The sequence below is a fragment of the Lissotriton helveticus genome, chromosome 4_1, assembly GCF_964261635.1.
Source record: "Lissotriton helveticus chromosome 4_1, aLisHel1.1, whole genome shotgun sequence".
Lineage (NCBI taxonomy): Eukaryota > Metazoa > Chordata > Amphibia > Caudata > Salamandridae > Lissotriton > Lissotriton helveticus.
The window spans coordinates 362,554,408-362,576,704 of NC_136063.1; the positions used below are offsets into that span (position 1 = coordinate 362,554,408).

Below are 22,297 nucleotides of genomic sequence, written 5' to 3' on the forward strand. Positions count from 1 at the left end.
ACCACCAATTTCTCCAACATATTAATATGCGAAACTACTGCAATGTTTTGAACATTTGATATTGACAATTGAACAATGAACGGATATTTGATCAGTAGATTAAATTAACATTGCTTCTAATTTTGCCAATATCTTCATCTGTTGCTGTGTTGAAGGCAAGGTGATTAACATTTCAGCTCTAAAAACAAATAGAATAAATAAATGCACAGATAACCCCACACTCAACCATCAACACTTCAATATCACCTATCATACTATCTCATCCTCTCTAGCACTCATACACAAAAGAAGTACAGTCTTAGAGGAAATCCTAATCAGCTTGGTAGAGACAGATTATATAATTCTTTGTGATAATTAGAAAAAATTACCAATAAAAAATATATTATTGAATTAATTGTTGCTGTATGCCACTGATATTGGGTTGGTTGCTGGTAATGAGCCTTAAGAGGCCAAATTATAAAAAAATATAGGTCAGTTGAGAGGTTTCTCCTAGAATGTTTAGTACTTCTAAATGCCTTCTGTGAATACCAAAAGTCGTAAAGTTAGGATCTTTCTTAGTGTAGGAGTAGTAAAGTTAGTAATCCTAACTTTAGTACTCGTAAATGCCTTCTGTGAATACCAAAAGTCGTAAAGTTAGGATTTTGTCTCAGATTTCTTTTGTAAATAGGGCCCAATGTTTTTAATAACACATGTTTGCTACACCTAAGGGAGTTGTATCAGTGATGGCATTAATGGTGCTTCATATTATTCTGATCTATTTGTACTTACTTTAAGGCTTCTAATGCCATACTAGATTATAGAGCAATATGTGCAAATGAAGCTTGAAATATGTCATAAGTAATGTCATCAATTATTTCACTTGGGAAGTCACAAGTGAGGGCACAAGGATTTCGGAGAACATGTAATGAGTGATGCAATATGTGAGGTCATAAACTGTGCATGGCGAGGTCACAAGTTATACTTAGACCTGCTAACACTAACTGGTGAATTTCTATGGTTATTTTAGTTCAAAACGTTATTGTTGTCACTGACATTTGCCTGGCCTGTGGGTTTTTTCAGTCAATTTCTAAGGGTTTGTTTTTAAAACAAAAACAGATCTTTTTATCACACTTAACTATAACTTTACTTTAACCTTTGTTTTTGTCAGTGAATTGTTTGGGTTTCTAGTTTTTTTTTAATGAAGTAATATTTTATTACAATACGTAAAGACTTATAGCAGTGTGTGGCAGTGGGTTGACCACCGTGTAGCACAAGACCCCATAATAAGACAAGGCAAATAGAAGAATGGAAGAACCAGAGTGCAGGGAAAAGCAAAATAGGAGTTAAATATGATCATTCTCATTGGACAAATAACATAAATTAAGTATGAAAGGATATACTCACCTGTTGTAGGAAAAATTGATGTGATGCGTGGCGTAAGGCTTTCAGCATATGTGAAGCTCAGCAGTGGGTACACAAATGAATTAACAACTATCTCTACATTTACAGCTCCATCATAGTGTGCTGGTGTGATACATTGCACTTCGCCAGGAGCAACAGAAACAACTTCACACAAATTACCACCAATGGTCACTCTCGTCCTATTTGTGCCAAATCCATTTCCTGTGATGAATAATGGGGTGCCACCCATGATGCTTCCAGACTGTGGTGATAGAGAGGCCTCTGCCGGACTGTTAAGTGTGAGACTACCTGTAGCCAGGCCTTTGCTTAAAACCACAACTGAGAGAGTGTAGACTCCGGCAGGATGCGGGGCCACATTGCAAGTAATATTGTTTTCAGTGACGTCAGTTGCCTCAATTTCCTCATCTCCAATGTACACAAGGATGTCTTCAACTCTGGACCCAAACCCTTCTCCTTCAATCACAATTTCTGTAGATACATTTTGCAAGATGGTGGGCAGAACACTTGATATGCTCGATGTGACATTTGCGGAGTATGAAAATCTGCATGACCCTTTGCACTGAGCAGGGATACCATTTATGACAACTTTTAGATCCACGCTTCTTTCAATATTAGCGTTTGAGGTGTCACATTCGATGTCTGTGTAATTCACAGAAACAATGGCACATGGATATCCAGCCATTGTAACAATTATCCCACTTTGTTGAGATGAAAACCCTGACCCGTGGATGGTCAGTCGGGTCTTCCCTGTGAGTGAACCAATATTCGGGGTCACAGAGTCCATGTGAGGGAGGAGGACGAAACGGCGATCAAACTCCCTGGTCAATGTGGTGATGGCTGCTCCAAGGTTCTGGACATTTAAGGAGATCATTTCTGCGATTCCAATGTCCATTCTATTCTGTGGGTCCACAGTGCATGTCAGTTCATGTTCACTGCTCAATATTACCATACATGGATAGCTTCCAATTTTCACCTAAAGCAAAACATGCATTAGAGATATATTTATATCACACTAAGAGACAGTTTATAAATTGAACTGTACAATTGGATTTATTCACCAATATAATTAGGGCTTTTGGTTTTATGATATTTTTTTTTTTACATTTCTGTCTGTATTCATCCATATTTATTTTTTTATCAACTTTATCTGTATTTATCCATATTTATTATAGATTTTGTGAAAAAAATAAAGCTGAAACTGATATATTTCTGCATTTATTTAACCAATAAATATGCAGTCATGCTTGAATGCCTGCCAGGTTTCAGTGATATAAACACGTACAGAAAATAAATCAATGCACTTCTATAAAAATATGCACATTTCAGTATCAGCCTAGTGTATATCTACTGCTGCTTAAACCTCTTTACTAAAATTCCTTTTTTTAAACCCTCTTACCCATCATTCCACACAGTTATTGGCCTGGCAGTCATGGCAAAGTGTATTTAGAATCACTCAAAAAAGCACCCAATTTCCGTTTTTATCCACATTTAAAAATAAATACAGACAAGAAAATAAATGATTTACTGTCTGTATTTATCTGTAAAAATCAGTAAAAACGGAAAACAGGGAGCATTAAATATAATTAAGTATTACGTTGAAAACTCTTTGTACAGGAATATTCAGAAAAGTATGATAGTTAGGGTGACTAATCTAGAATCACTTTACAGTAAAAAAAGGTCACAATCTACTAGCAAGAGAATCTGCTTGTGTACCATCAGTAATGACTTTATTGTTAGAAACATACCAAGCATTATTTCAGCATGGTGTTTCTAGTTGGAAGACAGTATTCACTGTGATATGTGACAACTGTGAATGTTGCAAAGCAACTCGTTTTCCATTAGGCCCACAGGGATAACCGTAACCCTGCTGATAGGAGGGCAGAGATTCTTGTGTATGTGCTTGACTGCTGTATTTCATGCCCACAGTCTTCACAGATACATGTCATTTTTGCCGTACATTGTCCAGAATGATTAGTACTATCTGTGTAATTGCATTACATGCACAGTATTTATGAGTCAGGTCATTATGGTCTTGTTTTATGCACAATATACTATATATTTATATAATCCTGCGTGGAGTCTCTTTTATGGTGTATTGATTGTATTACTGTATGAGTGTGTTGCACAAATGCTTTACGCATTCCCTCTGATGATAAGCCTAAATGCTAGAGGGTGAGCACAGGTTAACTTTGGTGTGTAACTTCCTTGCCCGGACTGGAGTGGTGGGTTCTGCCTGGCTTAGATGCATATCTAGGCCAACCATAAACCCCATTTCTAACACTGATATGTTAAAATCTGGCTTCATATTTGACCTATTAAATCTAATCTTGTACAGTTTGAGACTTAGGATATTGTTTGTGTATCTGACGCTGCTTCAGAGACCCAACTACACTTGAGTTGAAGCCATTTCATATTTGCATCGCTCATTTGCCTTAAATCCCAGTTTCAACTCACCCTGTTTGTCAGTGTTCTTAGAAAGCATCTGGGTCTCATACATCAAGGACGACTACACATGTCATTATTAGGGGAGCCACATTTTCTATGAGCAGATGATGGCCATTTGTGCCTGAATGGAGTAGTTCACAATGGGTTATTTTAGTGAGTTGGGCTTTCCAAGACTCAGCCCTTCTGTCCAGCAAGCATTCTTGAGGTAGTGCATGCAAATTGGTATAGAATCTTTCTGAACTTGACTGGCGTAAACTTATTAATAAAAACCTTTGCTGAGAATGGCACTCTTATTTCAATGCTCTCCTGTGCCACTTTGGTATCTATGTTACAAAGTACCATAAAAAAGTGTTGCTATCACTGGCAAAGAAACTGCAAATCTGTAGTCTACAATGTGACTTGGGATCCATATAATCTTATTACAGAACAGGATTGGATTTTCTATCAGTGGTATGCTGACTCCTCTTATAATACCTCCTAATAGGCTCACCAGCACTTCAAATGCTAGTATGACCACAAAGGAGGCCACATCTCTGCCTGTTACAATATTTTCTACTGCTTTACATGGGAACTTCAGACAATTGATCTATACTTCTCATCTGAAGCGCTGAGTCCAGAATGTTTCCAAAAACTGGGTGAATTAATTTCCTTAATTTGTAAGCACTTAGTTGAGGGCATGTCTCTTCTGGGAAAACTATTTTCCAAAAAGAGTCTCCTTCAAGATCTATGCATTTGAAGTCTGTAAAGGGCCCAGATAAGGGGGATTTGAGGACCTCAGAGAATCATTAACCTACTGGACCAGGTGTAATAACTTGTGTCTTGAAAACATGTGAGTTTGGATTTTAAGGGGCCTTTGAAGATAAGAGAAGTTTTGCTGTCCTGAAAGAAGCACTGGCTGAACTGTGCAGGGTTTGGAAGAAGATTTGAGAGGTTGTGGGGTGCTCCCCAACTATTTTGCTAAGGGAGGTGAGAAATTTAAACCACAGTCTTATTTGTCTGAGGATCAGAAGTACTTTGAAAACTTTTTGTATTTTTCCTACACTGTCCCCCTTAGAGGAGCAGTGTGACTTAAATCAGCATGTCTGCTTGTGTAAAGTGTTCCTATGGCTGTGTGCTTGCCCTTCAATAAAGATTCTTATTCTACTGTTACTTTCTAGCATATTTTTCAAATGAAGGAAGTAATTGTTTCTGCTTTTACTTTTCTCACCTTTTACTTTTGATTTTGCTATAACGTTTGACAATTCAGTACTATTCCTAACTTTTAACAGAGGTTTACTTACATAGGTATCACCACTATTCTAAAAATGGTTACAACAATTAAATTCTACTCTACATTCTTGTTTAGATGTCCTGTTACACATAGGAATCCTTACATATTCTCTGACAAGAGCCTTGTTGTTCCTGAATTGCTACAGGTCACCAAAAAATCCCAGAGGAAACCTGTTTACCTTGGTTGAGTGAATGTGGGACATGGCCAATAGCCTACAAAAGTATTCAGTATAACTTTAATTGACCCTGGTTCACACTTTTCTAGTTCTGCCATTGATGTCAGTGGTGTTAATGCTGGTGGGGGAGACAACAGCAGAAGACAAATTTGACAACATCACTGTTAGCGACATTTGCAACATACTAATAATATTTTAATACTGATATGCAGAGGCAGAGCATTTTTATTTTATTTTCATAGCACCTAAAAGCTCTGCTTCAGAGCAATGGATATGCAATGCCTTTTACGGTGATCTTTTTTCTGGGGCATTTAAGAATGGCATTGTCACAATTGCATCCGTAGGATCATGTTAGCAGCCAAATAGTGTTGATATCTGAAAGTATGTTTTCCTCCTCTCACTTTGACTACTTTGTGTTGCATACCAATGCTGCTATATCAGCAGTAACCCACCCTCTCACAGCAGCATTCTTTGCCTCCCTCTTCACTTAACTCCTTCCATGCTCATGACGGAGCTGCTCCGTCATGAGCCTCGGTTGAGCTGTGCTCATGACGGAGCGGTTCCGTCATGGCCCGCTCGGCGCACCTGCGCAGCGCGAATTCCGCTCCTGCGCTGGATGTCCCATTGAGCAGACGGGGCCATGACGGAACCGCTCCGGCATGAGCACAGTGCAACCGCGGCTCGTGACGGAGCTGCTCCGTCACGAGCATGCGAGCGCCGCTCGGCCCCCCCTACGCCCTAGCGCTGCGGCGGAATTGCCGCCGCAGCGAAGGGGTTAATTTAAGGAGTTAGCTTCCTCTTGTACTATACCTTATTATTCTAGACCACTCTAGTCTTTTGTTCAACAGTTCACTCGTAGAAATACACTGCTACACCATTTCCTGAAATATTCTCTTATATTAAGGACAAATGACTCCACATTTCCCTGGAAAAGCATTGACTAAGTTCTGTACTGAGATGGGTTCACCCCGTTTTTCCCTTTCAACAAATTTGGTGATTTCTAGGGGCTGCATGTATGACTATCTTATTTTGCGAGTCCCTGATTGCAATTTTGTGTGACTCACAAAGAGGGACTCGCAAAATGAAATGTACTAAACTGTCTCAGACACATTAGGGATCCCAAATGGACCTGCCGCACCAATTTTCGTGAGGCAAGTCCCAATTTTCAACCCATTGGGAATCGGAAATAACACAGGGATGGTGGCCTGCTGGGAACAACAGACCACCATGTCTGTGTTTGCTTTTAAATATAGCCACCTTTTTTTTAGATGCTGACCATTTTCCTGGAAGGCCAATGGGGGGCATTTCAAAAAGAAAAACGAGAAGTAGGCATTGGCCCATTGGACCACTGCTTGGTCGTAAAAAAATGTTTTCACTGCCAGTCAGAAAGGGGAAGGAGTCCCCTGGTGAGTCATTCCGGTTTGTGACGGGCTTACCGCCTACTTGAACTAGGCAGTAAACAGTGATTGTATTGCGACAACATTCTCTTCTAAAAAACAGTGGTACATGCCTTTGCGACTCGCTATTAGGAAGTGATGTCCTCAGCTCGCCCTTTCTTAATAGGGACTCACAACCCCTATTTTGCGATTCAGAAATAGGTGATCAACTTGCAAACTAGGGTTAGTACATTGCACAAGCCGTTTTAGCGGTCGCAAAAGGCATAATTCTCTGTTTGCGACACCTTGTGCCCCCTGTAGTTTAGTTACCTCTAGATTTATTGCAAACTTAAGATTTGTTTATGTTATTCCACCAAATGTTTAGTATTCTTCCTATTTCTTCTCTTGTACCAAAGCATTCAGCCAAATGAACTGAAATCTTCAAAGTCCCACATATCTTTAAAATGACAGTACCATAAAAACTACACATTTTAGACTACTTGTGACCTTCATTTAAAGTTTCTGGGTAAGGAAGCTCTACCTTAAAATAAAAAAAAAGCTGTGTGTCTTCAGATGTTGCTTACCTCATTGGCACAGGAAATATTACTGAAGCCACTTCCTGTGATTGTTATTGGATCTAAGACTGTGCCACTGGATGGAGTGATGCCGGTGATGGAAGCAGAGTAGCAATTTGAAAACTCGAAAAATATGACATTTTCACTTGAATTTCCATTCAGGAGCTGACTGCATTCAGGTTCCTGGGCTCTGCAGTCTTCTGCTGATCGTTGACTGTCAGCTGGGGCCAGAGCTGAGGAGAATAAAATACCTTGGCTTAAATGCTGAATGATTACATTGGACTTGAAGCATGAAGTGAAACTAAACGTTTAGAGAAATCCTTATTTGCTACTCCTCTGTGGGTAATCTCAGCAGCACCTCAGGTAAGTCTAGCTGTTCGAAGTATGAAATTTGGGTCCACTGGTATCTACTTGCACCAATGGAAAATACTGTGCAAAACAGGTAGAAAACTGCTGGAATACATGTTTGTATGCAACTTGAGCCGTTAGTAAATGCCATCTTGCTGAACGAAAATACACTACTGATTACAACAATACAGTACCATCCATTAAGTCACACAGTGCAATCTCTGTAGCAAGAGGCAGAGTTTGTGTTTCAGACACAACTCCCTGGTGATGTTATATGTCATCTCGTCACGTCATTATGTCTACTGACAACACACAGCCAGCACTGTGGTACCTGTTCTGATGTTTAAAGCTGTTATGAGTAGTAGTACTGTTATGAGTAGTAGAAGTTTACCTTATTTTTGGCCCGCTATTTTCAGTAAGTATATCTCATTGAATTGTGAAATGGCAGTAGATTTTCACTGCCAGAGAGAAACTGGTATAGCGAACTTTACCATTAAACTGATTTACCAAATACATCTTTAAAAGATTGAATGTTTTAAACTCAACATATCTCACTAAATGTTCTTCAGTAGCCACACATCTCATTACTATTCATGAGCCATGGTATCCATTTCTTCTGGTGCAGAGACAGAATACCGAGTTTTAAAAGTCGAGATACACAAATATTGAGTTGGAAATATCGTGATACAGAAATATTGACTGCAAGAATATCGTGGTCAAGAATATCGACTTGCATGTAAGAAATATCATTTTTGAAAACATCAAAGTTATTAATATTGTTTGCAAAAATATAGGGGCCGATTAGGATGGCGGACGGACGCCACCCCAGAAGTGGAGGGACCATCCGCAGGGGCAGCGGCGGTCCCTCCGTGCAAATTAGGAAGTGACCGCCACCCGTATGTTTAACATTGCGGCGGGTGCTGCTTCAAGCAGCACCCGCCGCAATGTTAAAACTGCATGCTTTACATTTACATGCACAAAGCGGCAGGCACCGCGCGGTGCCTGCCGGTTTGTGCATGTAAATGTTGGGGGGTACCATAGGTACCACCCATGTGCACCCCCTACCCCTACCCCCAACACCCCTGGGGGCCCACAACGGGCCCCCAAACACCAATGTCCACATGCTATTCTACGGTGGAAAACCCGCCGTCGAAAAGCATGTCTCCGCCGGCATCCTAATATGGCTGGTGGTGTCTGATAGACACCGCCACCATACTAGAGCTTTTTCGCCGCGGTCGGAAGGCGACCGCTGCGGAAAAGCGGCGGACGGAAACATGACCCCCTCCCCCAGGCATCCTAATCTGGCGGGGGGTCTTTTCTGTTTCCGCAGCGGTGAATCCGCATCCTCTGGGCCGTCGGTGGCTTCCGCCGGCCCGGAGGATGCAGATTCACCCCGATCCTAATCTGGCCCATAGTTGTTTAGAATATCAATGTTTTAATTAGTGTTATGTATTTTAGTATGTATTTTAAAAGTATGTGATCTATTTTTTTGTATTAGAACTGCTTTTGTTTTTTAATATATGTGTTACATTTTTAGTAGTTGTTAATTTTATTTTATTAACAATGTGCGTTTTTTTGTTCTGTAGCAGGTTTTGGGTTTATAGGGGAATAGGGTGGGAAGTAATTTAATTATAATTTTGTTTATGTATTAGTATTTCATTAAGTTAGATTTTATAGTGATAATTGTTGGAATTAATTTAGTATTAATTTATTAATAATTGACTGTTAACATGGTTGCTGACGCCCACTGGGGCGGGATTTACACATCAAAAGCGGACATCTAAAACAACGAAGCTGTCGGTTGCAGTTACATGGTGCCTGTGAACAAGAACGATCTACGTTCGAAACGAGTCAGGCTTTTCACCTCATAGGGCGAGGTGCATTGTAAACTTACCTGCAATCCTTAATAAAGAAGGAGAAAGCTCTCCCTTGTGTGGCGTCTTCAAATGGGCAACCTTGTTTGATTGATCTAATGGCGGCCAGTCTGGTCGCGAAGACACCCCTCTGCTGTGGCGGATCCTAGCTGTGACCCACTGAGGCCACGCTTTTGGAACGGGAGAGACCGCATTAAGGACTTGTAAAAGCTGGAAGTTTTCTCTTGCACATCTTCCCTAACCCACTGGGGAAATACTGTTTTAATTGCCAAAACCAATAGCGCTCACTGGAGAAGATCGTTGTTTTAGAACACTGCAAGTACCAGAAGCACTTGGTTGCTGACGCCCACTGGGGCGGGATTTACACATCAAAAGCGGACATTTAAAACAACGCAGCTGTCGGTTACGGTTACATGGTGCCTGTGAACAAGAACGATCTATGTTCGAAACGCGTCAGGCTTTTCACCTCATAGGGCGAGGTGCATTGTAAACTTACCTGCAATCCTTAATAAAGAAGGAGAAAGCTCTCCCTTGTGTGGCGTCTTCAAATGGGCAACCTTGTTTGATTGATGTAATGGCGGCCAGTCCGGTTGCGAAGACACCCCTCTGCTGTGGCGCTCCTAGCTGTGACCCACTGAGGTCACGCTTTTGGAACGGGAGAGACCGCATTAAGGACTTGTAAAAGCTGGATGTTTTCTCTTGCACTTCTTCCCTAACCCACTGGGGAAATACTGTTTTAATTGCCAAAACCAACAGCGCTCACTGGAGAAGATCGTTGTTTTAGAAAACTGCAAGTACCAGAAGCACTTGGTTGCTGACGCACACTGGGGCGGGATTTACACATCAAAAGCGGACATTTAAAACAACGCAGCTGTCGGTTGCAGTTACATGGTGCCTGTGAACAAGAATGATCTACGTTCGAAACGCGTCAGGCTTTTCACCTCATAGGGCGAGGTGCATTGTAAACTTACCTGCAATCCTTAATAAAGAAGGAGAAAGCTCTCCCTTGTGTGGCGTCTTCAAATGGGCAACCTTGTTTGATTGATGTAATGGCGGCCAGTCCGGTCGTGAAGACACCCGTCTGCCTTGGCGGATCCTAGCTGTGACCCACTGAGGTCACGCTTTTGGAACGGGAGAGACCGCATTAAGGACTTGTAAAAGCTGGAAGTTTTCTCTTGCACTTCTTCCCTAACCCACTGGGGAAATACTGTTTTAATTTAATTGCCAAAACCAACAGCGCTCACTGGAGAAGATCGTTGTTTTAGAAAACTGCAAGTACCAGAAGCACTTGGTTGCTGACGCCCACTGGGGCGGAATTTACACATCAAAAGCGGACATTTAAAACAACGCAACTGTCGGTTGCGGTTACATGGTGCCTGTGAACAAGAACGATCTACGTTCGAAGCGCGTCAGGCTTTTCACCTCATAGGGCGATGTGCATTGTAAACTTACCTGCAATCCTTAATAAAGAAGGAGAAAGCTCTCCCTTGTGTGGCGTCTTCAAATGGGCAACCTTGTTTGGTTAATATATATATATATATATATATTCACTGAAAAAACCATAGGTTATAGACCATATATAGTTAGGAATTAGCATTTACAAAACCTTGAAAATTCACTGAAAAAACCATAGGTTATAGACCATATATAGTTAGGAATTAGCATTTAAAAAACCTTATTTTACTCACACAAAACCATTGAAATTCCATATATAGTTAGTTGCACTAACTATATATCGCGCACCCGCAATCCACTGCTGATCATGTCACATATTACATCATTCATGACATGGTCAGTGACATCACTGATGACATCACTGATGACATCTCAAATGACATCACTGATGACATCACTGATGACATCTCAAATGACATCACTGATGACATCACTGATGACATCTCAAATGACATCACTGATGATATCACTGATGACAACATCCAGTGACTGTATGTTTCTGTAAAGTTAAAATATGTCTTACATATTGAAGAATGAGTGGATGTATAAGTGTCTGGATGAAGGATTTAGTAGGTGCGTGACTGACTGTATGAGTGAGTGATTAAATGTGTCTCACTGAATGCATGGGTTAGTGACTAAACTGTCTTAATTTGTGCATCATTATGTCTGTTGTTCTGTAAACTGCTGCATGTGTTGATCATTAGCTATACGAGAGGCTATATGTGTTATTAATTGGTTGCCCAAGTATTTCTATGGGAGATTGAGTTTGTGTGGGGGTGGCTGGAAGGTGTGTGACTCTATGCATAGATGTGTGAGCAGTTTATTCACTAGGTGTATGAGTTCAAGAGTGCATGTGGAAACAGCTACATGGGCAGTTGACTGTGTGCATGAGTGTATTGATGAGTGAATGGATATCTCAATGCTACATGTCATAGTAAGTACATATGTAAAACACAGTACATGTGAGAGTTGGCATATATAAATAACTGTGCATGAGAGCCACTGAATGAGTGAGTGGTTGTATCGATCATTGTGAACTTGTATCAGGGATTGTATAAGAGAGTAAATATGTGTTAGTATATGTTTCAATAAGTAAGGTGTGTTTAACTGTATAGTTGAAGAAATGGAGGTGAGATTGTTTCTTTGCATGACTGACTGGGTGTGTGAGTAACTCCATGGATGAGTGGCAGTGTGTGAGTGTCTGTATACACTGAGTGTATCTAAGGTTATATTAGAGTCTGAAGAGGTTTATCGTATTAGCACAAGAATGATGTCAAATGAGATGTCATCAGTGATGTCATCAGTGATGTCATTTGAGATGTCATCAGTGATGTCATCAGTGATGTCACTGACCATGTCATGAATGATGTAATATGTGACATGATCAGCAGTGGATTGCGGGTGCGCGATATATAGTTAGTGCAACTAACTATATATGGAATTTCAATGGTTTTGTGTGAGTAAAATAAGGTTTTTTAAATGCTAATTCCTAACTATATATGGTCTATAACCTATGGTTTTTTCAGTGAATTTTCAAGGTTTTGTAAATGCTAATTCCTAACTATATATGGTCTATAACCTACGGTTTTTTCAGTGAATTTCAATGGTTTTTTAATAGCAAATATCATAAGCTGTCGAATGTCAAGTACGTGGTAAGTGAAAACATTTTCGTGTTTATGCACACTGATCTGCTTTGAATGGTGCCCCCCCCCCTCATTTCTATTAGGAGTACTCTCTCTTTGCAGATAGTGAAAGGTAGTTAACGCAGGCCTTTGCCCCCGTTGTAATCCGTCGTGCCTGTTTCTCTCTCCATTTGATTGATTGTTATCCAAGTATTTACTGTTTTAGAATTAGTTCTCTTTGGTTCATTCTCTATTTACAAACAAACACAGAGTCGCAATACTCTGTTTAGTCTTTGCAGATAACGAAAAATCGTGTAAAAAAAAAGAAAAGGAATCGAGCAAAATCAGTAGGCCACTAATGGGATCTCTTTTTGACCTCGCTAAAATAGAAACATTAGGAACAACCCCTCATGACAAATACAAAACTAGTGAGATGAACTGAACTCCACACAATGATGGCTGCAAAACAGCTCGGCTCCGCCACCCACCCCGCCCAAAATAACGATAAAGAACGGCTGCCATGATTGGTTGCGGAATGACCACGACGGAGCTACGAAATGGTGCTGCTCTCATGCTAACCCCAGCTTCAGTCTGAAACATCCAGAAACACTGTAGACTACCAATTCGATCAGTTCCGGGAGCGCCCCAATGTAACCCGGTAGAGAAGAACTAGCCCTCCCCTCTTTGACTGATGGTTCTTGTTGCCTGTCCCTTCTGTTGTCATTTAACAGAACTATTTAGCCTGCTGAAAGGGGTTGTGTTCCGACCGCTGGTTGGTGGAGACATTTTGACTATATTCTGTACCTGCGTTGTCGCGTAATGCGTCATATGACGCGCCGCGTTAGCGCATCCGGAAGTCATCCGGGGCGCGCAGCGCGTAACGTAAGCATAACAAGTCATGTGACTTGTTAATAAAACTTTTCATTGGTTCATTTTACTTTTCTTATTGTAATGATGAAAGGCTTGGTCATATGACCTAAAAATTACGCTTTTCATTACTTCCGAACATTATTTTTTCTTAAATATATGTTATAATGTTCCAGGCTAATGTACTTTCCCGGAAATTTTACAACTGTCCTGCAAGTAAAATATATTCTTTTTTCGAGAAAAAGAGCGTTTCTTCGTCCCATGACGGAGCCGTTGAGCAAAAGAGGGTCGACCTGCTGTCTTAGTTGCCGATACGCCTGAATATGAGATTCTTATCGATCACTTTATGTTGCAGGAATAGAAAACACAACAGCCCTTGACCATTTATCTTTACTGCGTTCCTTCGTATTATACCTTTTACCCTTCATGTAATTGGTCTGCTTTATTTCACTTGCCTTTTAATGATTCTAAAACAGTCACTATTATTAAAAACTTTACCAATGTATATACTACTACCATGTTTTCTTTTAAAAACCTTTATTGTGAAAATTTCATTATACAAATACGAGCCTATAACCACGTGGGCCTGCCACAGAGCAAACTGTAATCGTATATGATGAATAGACATTTACACTGTAGAGGAACGTAACGGGCGGGCCATTAGGTTGCAAGAACTAAGGTGTCTAACAGTTACGGAATCGGTGGACGTACATTTTATAATTAAAATACGACAGGGCCAGTTACAATAAAATTATCTAGATATACATTTGCGGGCAAGTACCATGGGTGACGTTAATTCGATCTTTCAACAGTACAGTAATCAATAACACATCAGAACTTAATATCAATAGGGATGTCGAAATATTCAATCAATTCTCGTCCCCGCCCGCCATGTGCTTCAAAACTGCATACGTATCTCGTGATTTCAAGGTTCTGCAACCAGTACACAACAAGGAGTTACGAGTCCCATTTATTCCGGCGCCATTTTGGGCGAGGACGGGCAGGTCCAGGATATAGTCAAAATGTCTCTACCAACCATCGACTATGATGATGTTCATATGCTGTATTTATTAGAGTAACACTCATCTGTCCACATGAAATTAATTTGCCACAATCTAAACATGTCATTTTAATCTTTCCAAAGTTCTTCTAAATATTTGGGACCGTTTCCCTTGCCTCTGAAGCTCTCAGTGCCACTTCTTTGATGAATGTACTAGCAGGTCAGGGGTTCTCCTCCAAATCTCTCTTTTATGCAGCACTATAATTAATTGGTGCCACCTCTCCATATGACGATGCATGGTATAGTTACCACAACTATATTTTTTTTCGGTTCCTCTGGAGAGTTCATCGTGGCAGATGAAGCGTGTAACGTACCGGGCATTTACCTTTTTTTGCATGTACAGGAAAGGAAAAAAAAATCGAGCGTCCGAGTTCTAAGGTGTCCCAGGGCCATTTTAGTGGACCAGGCCCAAATCCAAAGAACAGGCCGCCATTTTGAGAGTCCTTTTGCAGCCGCCTGTCGCTGTAGCATCAAGAGCAGCCGAAACTCAGCTGAATGGCAACTGAAACGGTAAAGGGGCGCCCCACTACAGCAGACGAGCCTCCACCTAGGAAGGCCCATTCACGCCGGCTCCCCCCCCCTTCGGGCACCCCACGCCGTTATTCGGAGCAGTATTGTAGGATGGCCACACCAGTGCGGCAACTTGCTAGACATCACCTCGGTGGTAACCGAATCTCAACGCCTTGTGGTGTCTTCTATTCAAAAAACATTGTTATGCTGCCTTCGACCTATTCGCCGCAAGTGCGCACACAACTCAACTGCATAGCTTGCTAGACACCACCTCGGTGCCATTCGGATCTTGGAATGTCAGCACCTTTTGGTGTCTTCTCTTCAGAAAATATTGTTGCGCTGCCTTTGGCCCCATTCGCACATCAGTCCGCTACTGACGCCATCTCACAGGCTAATGGGGCGCCCCACGCCGACTTTCAGCATTGTAGAATGACCACACCAGTACAGCAACTTGCTAGACATCACCTCGGTGCCATCCGGATCTCGGCGCCCCACTGCAGATGAAGTGCCTCTCAACTATGAAACCACCACGGTGACATCCGGATCTTGGCGCGTTGTGCTGCCTTCGGCCTATTCGCACATCGGTCCGCTACTGACGCCATCTCACAGGCTAATGGGGCGACCCACGCCGAGTTTCAGCATTGTAGGATGACCACACCAGTACAGCAACTTGCTAGACATCACCTCGGTGCCATCCGAATCTTGGCATCTCAACGCCTAGTGGTATCTTCCATACAAAAAATATTGTTACGCTGCCTTTGGCCCCATTCGCACATCAGTCCGCAACTTAGACATCACCTCGGTGCCATCCGGATCTTGGCATCTCAGCGCCTTGTGGTGTCAGTCAGAAAATATTGTTGCGCTGCCTTTGGCCCCATTCGCACATCGGTCCGCTACTGACGCCATCTCACAGGCCAACGGGGCGCCCCACGCCGACTTTCAACATTGTAGGATGGCCACAGAAGTGCGACAACTTACTAGACACCACCTCGGTGCCATCCGGATCTTGGCGCGTTGTGCTGCCTTCGGCCTATTCGCACATCGGTCCGCTACTGACGCAAACTCACAGGCCAACGGGGCGCCCCACGCCGACTTTCAGCATTGTAGGATGGCCACACCAGTGCACCTTACTAGACACCACCTCGGTGCCATCCGGATCTTGGCGCGTTGTGCTGCCTTCGGCCTATTCGCACATCGGTCCGCTACTGACGCCATCTCACAGGCCAACGGGGTGCCCCACGCCGACTTTCAGCATTGTTGGATGGCCACACCAGTGCGGCAACTTACTAGACACCACCTCGGTGCCATCCGGATCTTGGCGCGTTGTGCTGCCTTCGGCCTATTCGCACATCGGTCCGCTACTGACGCAAACTCACAGGCCAACGGGGCGCCCCACGCCGACTTTCAGCATTGTAGGATGGCCACACCAGTGCTGCAACTTGCTGGACACCACCTCGGTGCCATCCGGATCTTGGCGCGTTGTATTGCCTTCGGCCTATTCGCACATCGGTCCGCTACTGACGCCGCCTCACGTGCCAACGTATTTTCTCCGCATTTTATACCCTATGCCGCATAACAGGTCATGTGACTTGTTTATAAAACTTTTCATTGGTTCATTTTACTTTTGGTTTCCTAATGATGGAAGGCTTGATCATATGACCTAAAAACAACACTTTTCATTGGATGAAAACTTTTTTTTTTTCCCAAACGATGAAAGCCCCACCTTGTTTCTGGATGTTTCAGACTAAACTGGCGTCAGCATGAGAGCACCACCATCTCGTAGCTCCGTCGTGGTCATTCCGCGAGCAATCATGGCAGCCGCTCCCCACCAGAAGCCTGCAGGAGTCGGGGCCCCCAAAACTTTTGATGAATTCTCAAGGCGGAGGGGACGCTTTCGAGAATGGGGTCCAAGACCTAGCAGACAAGCGTCCGATTTCCAAGGTGTCCCAGGGCCATTTCAGTGGACCAGGCCCAAAAAGGAAAGAGCCTGCCGCCATTTTGAGAGTCCTGTGACAGCCGCCTATTGCTGCACCGCAAGAGTGGGCGCAACTCAGCTGAATTGCGGCTTTTGACACAGTGGACCAAAAACGGACGGAATGGCAACTGAAACGGTAAAGGGGCGCCCCACTACAACAGATGACACTCCACCTGGAGAGGCCCGTTCACGCCGCCTCCCCCGGGGCGCCCCACGCCGTTATTCGGAGCAGCATTGTAGGATACCAAAACCAGTGCGGCAACTTACTGGACATCACCTTGGTGCCATCGTTCTGCTGCCTTGGAACTATTCGCACAACAGTTTGCTACTGATGACCCACCCCCCGCGACGCCCCACGCCGTTATTTGCTGGGTGGCAACTTACTAGACATCACTTTCGTGTCATCTAGATTTCGGCGCGTTCTGCTGCCTTGGAACTATTCGCACAACAGTTTGCTACTGATGACCCACCCCCCGTGACGCCCCACGCCGGAAATCTGGACGTTGTGCTGCGTTGGGACTATTCGCACAGCCGACCGCTACTTCGTTGTTTTTCCCTAAAAATGTTTATATGTTATTACTATTTTTGTTTTCTTGTATATATTTATAAATTATTAAAGTTTTATAATCTTACTACTTTGTCGGAGTGCTATATATTTTTAATGTGACACATAATTGTAAAAACTTTGATGTACAAAGAGTCATCCCTGGAATCTTCCGCTTCACGCTCGGTCCCCTCCCCAATCACAATACAGGATGGTTTTCAGATAATAGCAACGCTTCTGCTGTGACGGATCTCATCGAGTGTGGGCCTTGATCTACTATAACTCCTTTGAAGAGGGGTGATTCTTTACAGCTGTGGCCATAAACTACATCTGCAGGGCTAGCTGATAGCCTAGGACCGGCCTGGACAATCGGACACAGAGGAAAAGGAGTGTCAGAGGGTGCGGTAGTGAATAGGGCGAAAGGGAGGTGTCGGGCGGGCACAGGGTGTGATTCTCAGGGAAGAGCAGCGCAGATGGGGGGAGGTTTATTACCCATGCATAAGACAGAGAGCGGGGGTGACCACTGCCTGGGTGAGATGCTTGCGAGGGTGGGGCGCCATGCTAAGGATCGACAGCGTGCACAGAGTGGGTCTGGTCAAGGCATCTAAAATGGCTGCCGTGCACGACAAAAGTGTGGCATTTGAAAAAAGACAAGATGGCGCAGACAATGTTTTTCAACACTTCCTGATTTCCTTTGAATCGAACGTTAACAGACGTTGGGGCATATTACCAAAGTTAAGCGATATTTATCCCTAACGATGCATTGCAAAGATTTTTTTACCGTCAGAAATTATCGCAGATAAACCTTGCTATTATCAAGGTTTATCGCAAATACGATAAAAAACGACCGCAATGCATTAATATCGCTGAAAACTCAGCGATATTCATGCATTACCGAGCTAATGCTCTTAGCCATGTTATCCACCTCCCATTGGATAACATGGCTAAGAACTGCTCAGGGCAGCTGTTACTTTTTGGAGATATTCGCGCTTATCTCGAATATTTCCAAAAGTTGATAATAGGAGATAGCGATGTTAGCGACTGTTTCCAGTCGCTAACATCTTGGCATGCCCACTTTGCATGTCATTAGTGATAAATATCACTCACATGCAAAGTGGGGCCCAAGATGGTCGCTATCTCCTACTAGCCGTCGCTAACTGGTGTTAGCAACAGCTAGGTAATACAGATATAATTTTATCTCCGCGAAGCGGAGCGCTGTTACAGATATATATCTTGTTTTTGAACGTTAATTTCTCAAAATGCACTGAAGCACATATATTGAGACCTAGCAAAGGCACATCAGGCTACCAGTCCCTAATATTTTACCAAGTTTCGTGCAAATCCATTCAGCCGTTCGATTATTATTATTTTTTTTTTTTTTGCCCCGCGGGGCCCTTTTAAAACCTCCACATCAAACCTAGGGGGTCAGCGAGGATCTACTATGCCCCCTTATGGTCATTTGCCCCTTCGCTTTGGCCTCCTCTTGTCTCTCGATCCTACCGAGAGACAAGATGGCGGCCGCTACGTACTGTTTGGAATGTTTACAGACACCGGAGAGCCAATCAGCTTCGCTTCGCAAAGCTCCGTAACGCGAAAAGTACGCGAAGCGGTGCGCTGTTACAGATATATATCTTTTTTTGAACGTTAATTTCTCAAAATCCACTGAAGCACATATATTGAGACCTAGCAAAGGCACATCGGGCTACCAGTCCCTACAATTTTGCCAAGTTTCGTGCAAATCCATTCAGCCATTCGATTATTATTATTATTTTTTTTTTTGCCCCGCGGGGCCCTTTTAAAACCTCCACATCAAACCTAGGGGGTCAGCGAGGATCTACTATTCCCCCTTATGGTCATTTGCCCCTTCGCTTTGGCCTCCTCTTGTCTCTCGATCCTACCGAGAGACAAGATGGCGGCCGCTACGGACTGTTTGGAATGTTGACAGACGCCGGAGAACCAATCAGCTTCGCTTCACAAAGCTCCGTTGCGCGAAAAGTACGCGTCCTGGAGCGCTGCCCGGTCCGCTGTTACAGATATATATCTTTTTTTAAACGTTAATTTCTCAAAATCCACTGTAGCACATATATTGAGACCTACAAAAGGCACATCGGGCTACCAGTCCCTACAATTTTGCCAAGTTTCGTGCAAATCCATTCAGCCGTTCGGGCTAAAAGTGAGGCCAACCGCCCTATGGAAAACTCAATGTTAAAAACACGTTTTGGGACCCCCCTTTTTTCTCGACCCCCCCTGGACGAACCCCCCCCCCAATTTTCAGGGGCTGCTCAGAAACAAAATGTGCCATTTTCCTGAAAATTTCAGCCAATTCCGTCCACAAACGCCAAAGTTATTAGACATAGAATTTTCAAAAAACCCATAGAGAAAAAATCCTAACTATATATACCTACTGGCGACCGCCAGTAGGTAATATATATATATATATATATATATATATATATATATATATATATATATATATATATATATATATATATATATATATATATATATATATATATATATATATATATATATATATAGATAGATAGATAGATATCTATAGATATAGATATAGATATATATATATATTTATATATATATATATAGATATAAAAAATAAAATAGCGGCAACAGAAACCTCCCAATGAGGAGGGGAAGTACGACCACAGTTTCAGACAAAGGGAAGTGCTTTACGAGATTTTCTAAGCAACACGCAATACGTATGTGTATTAATATTTCAGATACACAAGGACTCACATTTTAATATTGGCATCAAGATGGAAGCAGAACGTCGGGCGGCTGCTGCGACTCTGTTTGCACGAGCACCAGGCACAGGCACAAGTACTATGCATAGAAATGAGACCCAATGGACGTGTCACTCAACACGAAATTTAAGGAGGCTGGAAAAATTAAAAAGGTCCAAAACAGCTAAATGGTAGGAAGCTATCTCACTACAAGACTATGTGGACAAACAAATGGTCCCAAGGGGCTTATGTATTTACATCATGCCCTCCTATGAATCATTAAATCCTCAGATGCTACTTGACTGGCAAGAAAATTCAGCTAATGGCTCCAGAATCATGTTGAACATCTTGATCAAATATGCATGGGAAGCCCGTCAAGTAATCCTAGCTGAAATTAAATTACTGGAGGAAGAATTATCAAAAAATCCTGATCAAGACACTATTAAGAAATTTCAGAAAGATCTTAAACCCAAGCTGGAACAACATGAGGAAGATATTAAGATTCGCAAACAATGTAAATCACACAGAGACTGTGTTGATTATGAATCCGGGCGAATTCTTACGTATAGCCATAAATATGACTATCTTTATTATGTACTACCGCCAGCGAAACAAACAGAAGCAGGAATTATGACATCTAACAACACTTCAGCTGTAGAAATGAGTGGGTCAGACACCGACCTCTCAGTTTCTACAGTTAGCTCAATCTCGGAAAGGCCTTTACCATCAAGACGGGCGAATTGTTTAGATGAATTTAGGGTCCTGCGAAGGGGCCGTCAAGTACCGAGATCAATGCCCCAGTCACCACCGATGAGAGGAAAAGCTTGTGGAAACAAAGACGGAAACGAAGAAAGCAAAGCAGATCAAAGAAAAATACAAAGGAGCCCATGGGAACCAGGACAAGAGGCTCACAAAACAAGGAGTAATGGATCCTGATATGGTATATCAAACTATGGTAAATTTGAGCAAAAGACAACTAACATTTACTGAGAAATGTACTCTTTGTCTAGGACTAATTTTCTGTCCCTCAGAAGTATTTAACTATGCAGATATGCGAATAGACTTATATAAATTCGTGAGAAAGGTAAAACTAAAGAAATGGCATTTTCTGTACAAACAAAATCATGAAACAAGACAACCTGAAGAAAGCGATATTGCCTGTACTTTCCCTAATTTGAACATCGGAGATGCAGTAGCAATTTGCAATATGCAAGACTTAGCTAGGGATGAAGACTACAATGCAACAATGGAAAACGACTGGGATTTAGGTACTACTACAGATCGAATTCCATCAACGAAATTCAAACCACGATCTGTTTTTTATCCTAACTTACCCCATGATAATATAGACACCTTTCAGGACGTGGTGACTCAAGCATTGCGCAAACTGAAGCGTAAAGCTATCAAAAAAGTCTATTTTAACTTGTCTCTAGATCAAAGGGAATTTCTTAAACATCTGGCAAATGATACTGATATTATTATTCGCCCAGCGGATAAAGGAGGGAATATTGTTCCCTGGACAAAAGAACTATATCTAACTGAAGCACAGAGACAGCTTGATGACAAAGAATTTTACATTCAGGTCAACATGGATGTATACAATGCCAGCATTATCGATATTTGGGAGAAACTTAAACAATGGGAACAGAAATGCTGTATAACGTGGGAGGAGTACTGTTTCTTAAAAAGGGATTACCCCAAGTTATCAATATTATATCTCCTACCAAGGATCCATAAGAACTCCGCTATTCCACCAGGGAGACCTATTGTGTCTTCTATAGGGAGCGCTTTAGAAAATGTCTCTAAGTACGTTGATTTTTTTCTGAGAGAATACGTTATTGGACTACCATCCTATGTAAAAGACAGTACAGACTTTATATGTAAATTGCAAGAAGTGACTTGGGAAACAACCAACTTACTAATTACTATGGATGTTAGCTCCCTGTACCCTATTATTAACCATAGTGATGGTGTACAGGCAAGTTATCATTACCTACAAAGAAGATCTATACAGTATTTGGAACACACTAGAATGTTGTTAGATATGATGTCATTATGT

The 22,297-nt window shown here is 42.2% G+C and overlaps 1 protein-coding gene across 1 annotated transcript in view; it reads right to left on the bottom strand.

Annotated features, from left to right (window-relative positions):
* LOC144827999 (fibrocystin-L-like) overlaps positions 1–22,297 on the bottom strand; it is a 1,093,512-nt gene that overhangs the window by 466,713 nt on the left and 604,502 nt on the right. Inside the window, exons 38-39 of the mRNA XM_078686146.1 lie at positions 7,252–7,475; positions 1,384–2,374 (exon numbers count right to left, since the gene is read on the bottom strand). Coding sequence (XP_078542272.1) covers positions 1,384–2,374; positions 7,252–7,475 — 1,215 coding nt within the window. The remainder of the gene's footprint in view (positions 1–1,383; positions 2,375–7,251; positions 7,476–22,297) is intronic.